The following is a 7,987-nucleotide window of genomic DNA, read 5'->3' as shown; positions in this document are numbered from 1 at the left end:
GGTTGAGCTATAGGCGCCGAGCCACAAGAGGATTTCTAAGCCCAGAAGTTTGATGAGGTTGCTGTGAGCTATGATGCTACGGCACTCCACAGAGGGTGACAAAAGTTTTATCATATATTCATGTATATACGTGTATACATATATGATTGTCAAGGTCTGATTTAAGCATGTTGGCATTGCTCCATCTTCTGTAAGTGGCACATTCCTATCTGTCCAATTCCTGGAACACATTGACACAAAAAGATAAGGAGGAAGCTTTAGAGTTTGCCCAAACTTTTTGGCAGAATTGGTGTTAAAGCTTAGTTTTCTGGAATATAGATGCACAAGAACAGTAAGATTTGAAGAAATAGTGGGTTTTATACATTACTTCTCATTTTGTAGAATCTTGAAGTTGATCCATGATTCTTAGAATCACACTGATTTCAAAGTTCAGTTAATCTTAAAGCTAATGCGCAAGTGAGAATGGCATGTGAGGGTGGTATTGCTCTTTTGTAGACACCTTCGGCAACCTGGCATCCACCCCAAGACTCCCAACAAGTTTAAGAAGTATAGTCGCCGGTCTTGGGACCAGCAGATAAGACTCTGGAAGGTGGCACTGCATTTTTGGGATCCTCCAGCTGAAGAAGGATGTGATTTGCAGGAAATGTATGTCTTGGTTTCCTCCATACTGTTTCTCTGACTGGTGTGGTGACTGAGCACCTCTGCATGTCTCTTGCAGGGCAGGTTGTCACAGGTGTAGGTCCCTGACAGGCAGGAGGGAGCAAAGTAGCTGCACCATGCCTATTTCTCTACGGTGTGTGAAGCTGGGTAGGTGTGAAAGCTCACTTTCTCTACAGTGAGTTGATTCCTGGATTGGATTTAGTTTTGTAGCTAGAAAAGATAGAACTCAATAATCCTGGGAATACATGGTGGCTGTTTTTGTTTGTTTATTTAAAGATGGAAACATCCTGGCTTGACGCCTTACAGCTCAGCGGCTAGAGCGCCAGCCACATACACCGGAGTTGGCAGGTTTAAATCCAGCCCAGGTCTGCCAGACAATGACAACTACAACCAAAAAACAGCCAGGCGTTGTGGTGGGCGCCTGTGGTCTCAGCTATTTGGGAGGCTGAGGGAAAAAAAAAAAAAAAGGAAACATCCTATGATATTTGACTAATTTATGTTGAGCTATGTATGTAAAGAAAAGTCTTATTGATTAAGGAAGATTTTTTACCTTTCTCCTCAGTTTTTAAATCTGGGTCTAACTGAAAGTATCCCAGGTTTGAACATAGTTGCACAGTGGGTCCCCTGCTGCAATAGTCTAGAAGGTCTTGTACTCATCCCCCTCTGGGGGCATTTCTGTTTCATCTCAGCTCCCTCTGGTCCTGAGCTTCTTTTTTTATTGAGCCTCAAGCTGTCCCCCTGGGTAGAGTGCTGTGGCATCACAGCTCACAGCAACCTCCAACTCCTGGGCGAGTCTCCTGACTCTGCCTCCCAAGTAGCTGGGACCACAGATGCCCACCACAGCACCCGGCTATTTTTTGGTTGCAGCCGTCATTGTTGTTTGGCAGGCCTGGGCTGGATTCGAACCTGCCACCTTAGGTGTATGTGGCTGGTGCCTTAGCTGCTTGAGCCACAGGCGCTGAGCCTAGTCCTGAGCTGCTTCCTTCCTCAGACACATTTAGACATTCAACAAATATTTCAAGTTTCTTTGTGCTGGGAAGTTTATTAGAAAGCAGCATATTTGAAATGATTTCTTAACGTGGCTTTACACATTTAGCCTGACAAATGTCACATGGTTTTCTTTCCAGCATGAACCATTGTGCTGTTTTCTATGAATAGAAAATGGCAAAATTAGTAATAGTGTAGAGTTGGCTTGTCATGGTGTTCATTCCTTCCCTCAAAAACTGAGCTTGTTACAAGTGCCCTACTCTCAGGGAACTTGGAAGTGTCCCTAAATGATCCAGAATCCTGCAGCTGTCGAGCAGGTAGATTTCCTGTCTCCTGTAACCACTGTCAGCTTCATCTCTACTAGATTGATTAGGCCAGGGTTGGATCTGGCCAGTGGGAAAGGTAATGTCAGTATCATTTAGGCAGGAGGATATGGGTAGAGCTGGTTTTTAAGGTACAGACTTGGAGAACTTACTGTGAAACCAGTGGCTGACACTATTGGATTTTATTTCACAGACACCCCATAGACCTGGAATCCCCAGAAAGTGGGTCTGAGCCCCAGATGAGCTCTCAGGATGACTTCGTAAGTACTTTCTTTGGATGTGTCATTCAGCTTGGGAGTTTCAGGGGAATTGTTGATAACATAGGCCACTTGACTGGGCATGGTGGCTCACACCTGTAATCCCAGCACTCTGAGAGGCTGAGGCTGGTGTATTGCCCTGAGCTCACAGGTTCGAGACCAACATGAGCAAGAGTGAGACCTTGTCTCTAAAAATAAATAGCCGGGTTATTAGGAGGCTGAGGCAGGAGAATCACTTGAGCCCACGAGTTTAAGGTTGTTGTGAGCTGTGATACCACAGCACGAGGGTGACAAAGTAAGACTCTGTCTTTAAAAAAAGGGGGTAGGGGTTGGCTAGGAGTGGTGGCTCACACCTGTAATCCTGGCACTTGGGAGGCTGAGGCCAGGGAATTGCCTGAGCTCACAGGTTTGAGAGCAGCCTGAGCCAGAGTGAGACCTTGTCTCTAAAAATAGGGCATTAAAAAAAAAAAAGCAGGCGTTGTGGCGGGCAACTGACATTTTAGCTGCACTGTCAGAAGTTCGAGGTAAATGAGAAGCCCTTGGGGGAGAAGGGAGAGGAGACTGCATGGGTATGTGGGAGCCAGGCCATGAAGAGGCTGGGTGCTGGGTTCTTGGTAAGAGATCTGGGGGCCTCCAAGGAACAGTGGCTTGATGGGTAGAAGAGAGGAGAGAAGGCTAAACTAAGTAGGTACTTGGAAAAGCTCTTTTCTCTAAAACTGTTTTGAAAAACAATCTATATAGCAAACCCTTATGTGGCTATCTGCTATTTATTTGTATATTCCTTAACCACTTGGAAGTGGCAGTGGAGCTTTGCCAGTTGATGTTACTAATTCTGTCTTTTAAGATTGAGGTAAGCACAGTGTAGTATTCACATGTGGGAAATGTATTATGCACAAAATTTGTCTGATAAGCAGTTCACATTTAAGGTTTCCCAGTTGTTCCAATAATGTCCTTTTGAGTATTTCTCCTTTTTTTTTTTTTTTTTGGCCGGGGCTGGGTTTGAACCTGCCACCTCTGCCATATGGGCCAGTGCCCTACGCTTTTGAGCCACAGGCACCACCCATATTTCTCCTTTTTGATACAGAACTTAATCAAGGATCACACACTTAAACTATGGTGCCCTTTTTTTTTTCCTTTCACCTAGAACAGGCTCTCTGCCTTTCCCCATTATGGGGACTCATTTCATTGAAAAGGATCAGTTTAGTGTTTTTTTTTTTTTTTGTAGAGACAGAGTCTCGCTCTATCACCCTCCGTAGAGTGCCGTGGTATCACACAGCTCACAGCAACCATCAGCTCTTGGGCTTAGGCAATTCTCTTGCCTCAGCCTCCAGAGTAGCTGGGACTACAGGTGCCCCCACAATGCCTGGCTATTTGTTGTTATTGTTGTTGCTGTTTGGCAGTATATGGGGCTGGCGCCACCCAGTTTAGTGTTTGTAAAGCTGTGTCAATTTGAATTGCTGGTTGCTTCCTTAAGGATTAGGTCAGGTTGGATCATTTGGGCAGGAATGCCACGGGAAACATGTTGGTTTGTAAGTTTATAGCATGATTCAGATGGTATTGACCAGAGTACATTTAGAATTCTTTCTGTGCTTATAAATCATTTAACTTTGTATGTTATGCAGTAATGGTACATATGATCCCTCTTTGGAGTATCATCAGCATCTGTTGCAATTGAGTTATACACCTTAATGTGCCATAAATTATGTGATACAAATAAGTTGTGGGGTGTATGAGGTGTCTTCTGCTTTAGGGTCAAGGTGAGCTTGGGGAAGGGGAGATGGGCTGTCTTCGGTCCTCCCATCTCCATGCTGAGGCAGGTCTTCTTTGGCTGGTGTCTGGTATGGCCATTTTGGTGTGATTCTGCTCTACTAGTCATAGGTGGGCGACTGTGCCTGGTCCTCCTGACAGCTCCCGTTAATACCATGGCTCAGATGTCAGGGCATCTGTGAGCTTCTGATTCTAACCTGGGATGGGAGTAGTTCAGTGAGTAGGAATCTGACGCTTCAGCTACTGTGGGATGTCACTCACTGTCTGTGAGTTTCAGTGAGCTGCTTTGCATCTCCTGCTGCCAGCCTTCTGCCTTCATGTGACCTTCACTGGTGATGCTGGGCACAGGAGCAGGTGCCATTCCCTCCCTGGTGGAGCATGCAGGCCTGTGTGTGGGGTCTGTCTTCTGGACGTGTGCATGACCTCTGTTTCTCTTTTCTAGGATGTCTACTCTGGCACACCCACCAAAGTCAGACACGTGGACTGCCAAGTGGAGGACGAGTTTGACTTGGAAGCTTGTTTAACTGAACCATTGAGAGACTTCTCGGCCATGAGCTAGCTGTGCCACCTGGGCCAACAGAGAAACAGGTGCCCCCGTACCCGGTGGGAGGCCAGTGAGGCCAGGCATGTATCACGCTCCTCTACCTGGGTGGTTTCTCTGTCAGTAGCTCATGATCTCATGATGATTGTTATTCCTGCCTTATTGTCATAAGAAACGTTAGTTTTATGTACCAGTGAGTGTATTTTGCATGTTTTAAATTGTTAATGAAGCTAAATCCAAGAAAAAGACTTGAAGCAGTTTTGCAGCAAACTTAAATTGCTTAATCTTGACCATCCAGGTTAAACTTACATGTATCCTTTAACAGGTTTTCCACAAGTATTTTAAACATTAAGTTGCCACTTGTCAGGATTGTTTTGCATTTAACCATGAATTCATGGGACCAGTTTAGAGTCAGCATTCTCTGCCAGGGGTCTGACAAGGTATTCTTTGTGCCAGACACCTACGTGTCTTCATGGGACTGAGTTTTTGGCCTTTTACCAACATGTTCAAGTGGTTTTTTTCCTCCTCTAGAGCTCTGAACAGTTACACTTATTAAATTAATGGGTTTTATGTCAGTTACACAGTCTTAATTTGGTGCTTGTGAATAGCGCTGGGTAGGCTCTTTATCTATAATACTCCAAGATAAGGCAACAGAGGGATTTAGAACTTTTTTTGCAATCACTTAATTTACTATGTAAAATTGCTGTAAATGATATTGTGTACAGATTTTCTGTTCAAATATTCAATTGTAAACTTCTTGTTAAGACTGTTATGTTTCTATTGCTTTTGTATGCAATGATGTTGCAAAAATAAAAAAGGAAACCTTTAGGATGTTGCAGGTGAGTGGTGCTGTGAGCACATTATTTGCAAGATCAGTGTGTCTCTTTCATGTCTGAAGTATTTGTGTGGCAGGAGGTGACTGTGTGCTCAAGAGGTTGCTGGGTTCTCCCCTATGCTGACTCTGTGCTCCGCCCTGCATGGGGAAAGGAGGGTATGTCTGATGGGTTTGGTGCTCCTTCAGGCTATGTCTGGACCCAGTACAGAGCAGGTGACCTTCCCTACTTCCTCAACACCCAGGGTCAACAGGGACAGACCCCATAGCAGAGCCAGCGTTCGGCCCAGTCACAGGTCCTAGGGGCACTGGCCTGCCTTCCATAGTGCACCTGGGACTCTGGAAGCTGCTTGCAGATGTGGCCACCAGCCCATGAGCCGTGGTCACATATCCCAGAGATATTCAGAATTAATCCTGGGCTCACTTCAAGCAAGAAATGGGCTCTGGCAGGAGTTTGAAAAGGCAGAAGGCCCTTCCTTCTTAACACATCTGTGGACCCCTGTGTCAGGTAAGGGTGTGGGAGACACGGGCACAACAGGAGACAGACTGCCTGAGATGAGGTAGTGTATGTCAGGTGGACCAGGCTTGGCAGAGTGGTTGGGAGACATCAGATGGGATAGCATTTGAGCTGAGATGTGCTGTGGCCTTGGGGTGGGAGTGTAGCATGTTGATAGCCAACGGTGGTATCCTGAGGCCTGGGAAGACTTTGGGGGCAAGTCTGTGAGGAAACTGCTGGGGAAAGCCTTGGCTTTGAGGCTGTGAGTGAGGACCAGTAGGAAGATGTGGGTAATATGGAAGGTAAGAGAAAAGCAGGTCCTTGTGTAATGACCTCGATGCTTCACTATGGCAGAAGAACATAGCAAATGTCTAGTGAGCTGGAGGTGTGGACGGGCTCTTCAGGCAGGAGCTCCTGGAGTCCTTTTACTAAAAGCTGAAACAGCACAGGAAGGGCTCCAACTTGGAAGGAGCGGCACTTAGCACTCTTAGGTGTCCATACCCTTGCTAGGTGGCAAAGGTCAATCAGAGGATGCCAGGAAGATGGATCTGTGCTGAGATTCTCATGAGACCTGCCTGTCTAACAGGTCTGCTTGTCCCTCAGCAGGGCATGAGACAGATGGGTTGTTTTGAAGACTTGAGTATATAGCTTTTGTCTAATGAATTGAACCACAGTGAGAGTCACAGGGGCCTTGTAAAGCTTATGAAAGAATTACACGGGCATTGTCACCTGCAGGTTGTGCTGAAATGAAAGAGGCCTTGGGCTCGGCGCCTATAGCTCAACCGGCTAAGGCGCCAGCCACGTACACCTAAGGTGGCGGGTTCGAATCCCCAGCCCGGACCCGCCAAAACAACAATGACGGCTGCAACCAAAAAATAGCCGGGCGTTGTGGCGGGCGCCTATGGTCCCAGCTACTTGGGAGGCGGAGGCAGGAGACTCGCTTGAGCCCAGGAGTTGGAGGTTGCTGTGAGCTGTAATGCCACGGCACTCTACCCAGGGGGACAGCTTGAGGCTCTGTCTCAAAAAAAAAAAAAAAAGAAAGAGGCCTTGGGCTGGCAGAGAGCAGGCTGAGACACTAGCCCCTTTCATGGAAGAGGAGGGATAATTCCAGAGTGGGGTCTGTAGCCCAGAAGCCTGGGGAGGCCCTAGAGCAAGGTCAGGCCCTTGTGGGGACCTGCCCCATGTGACATTGCCTGGCACATCAGTGGCTCCTGGGAGTGGCTTTTGCAGTTACCCTAGGTCTGTGCCCCCTGCTGTGAGGTGTGTAGCCTGGCAGGGCTGGTGGGTGGTTCTGAGGTCTTCACCTGGGACTCAGCCCCAGGACCTGACCTTAAGGAATGATGTCCAAGGAGCCCTGTCCATATGGGAACAGATACAGATGACGTTCTGGACTAATGGTTAACCCTGGAACTTGGAAGCCTTGGCAGAAGAGTGGCATATCTTAGATTTTGGAGTATTATAAGTAATCTTTGGCCAGGGTGGGCTGTGTAGAGGGATGTGATGGGTGAGGTCAAGGGTGGGTCTCGGTTGCAAGGAGGACATTGACCTGCCCAGGTGAGACAGGTGCTGGGGTCTTGAGTAGAGGCGTGAGGCCTGACTTGGGCTTCAGAAGCGTCTCCCAGGGTACTGGCTTTTGTTTCACATTTAAATTCTTGGAATGTTCTTACGCACCAAGGAAATCAATCTTCAGACTTGAGTGCTTGCCTCTTAATGCTGTTAATGTAATCTAGTATTTTCTCTGAATGTTACAAATAACCAATAGGATAGGATTGAGTTGTCTTTATTCCTGACTCTTGTACATTGAACCCAGAAATGTCAGAACTAAATTAAGTGTGTCCAGCATGATTAATTCTTCACAATCCCAGGCTGATTGCTATCTTGTCCGCATGGGTGAGTCATTTTCCTGTCTTTCCATGTATAGCTGGGGTCAGCTTATCAGCGTTGTCATCCCATATCCTCAGACTTAACTTCTCTCCCTGTATTGTGAAGCCTCTTGTGTTTCCTGCTGGCCTGTCACAATCTTGCCCTCAGGTTCTCTTTTTCAGCATTTCTGCCACCAAGTTGCTGAGTCCTATGTCCCTTTGATGGAAAAATGTGGACAGAATCTCCCACCTGGGTTGATAG

At 46.8% G+C, this 7,987-nt stretch overlaps 1 protein-coding gene across 2 annotated transcripts in view; it reads left to right on the top strand.

Annotated features, from left to right (window-relative positions):
* Positions 1-5,359, top strand: part of SLBP (stem-loop binding protein) — a 15,536-nt gene extending 10,177 nt beyond the window's left edge. For both annotated transcript variants that reach the window (XM_023507710.1, XM_003801118.3), the window contains 3 exons: positions 496-645; positions 2,164-2,230; positions 4,437-5,359. In XM_023507710.1, coding sequence (XP_023363478.1) covers positions 496-645; positions 2,164-2,230; positions 4,437-4,553 — 334 coding nt within the window. In that variant the 3' untranslated portion in view covers positions 4,554-5,359. The remainder of the gene's footprint in view (positions 1-495; positions 646-2,163; positions 2,231-4,436) is intronic.
* Positions 5,360-7,987: the final 2,628 nt, after the last annotated feature.

This window comes from Otolemur garnettii, unplaced genomic scaffold (assembly GCF_000181295.1).
Source record: "Otolemur garnettii isolate 467f Iridium unplaced genomic scaffold, OtoGar3 scaffold00198, whole genome shotgun sequence".
In the NCBI taxonomy this organism is placed as follows: Eukaryota; Metazoa; Chordata; class Mammalia; order Primates; family Galagidae; genus Otolemur; species Otolemur garnettii.
The sequence above is the reverse complement of the archived record's forward strand: the minus strand, read 5'-3'. Positions and strand labels throughout refer to the sequence as shown.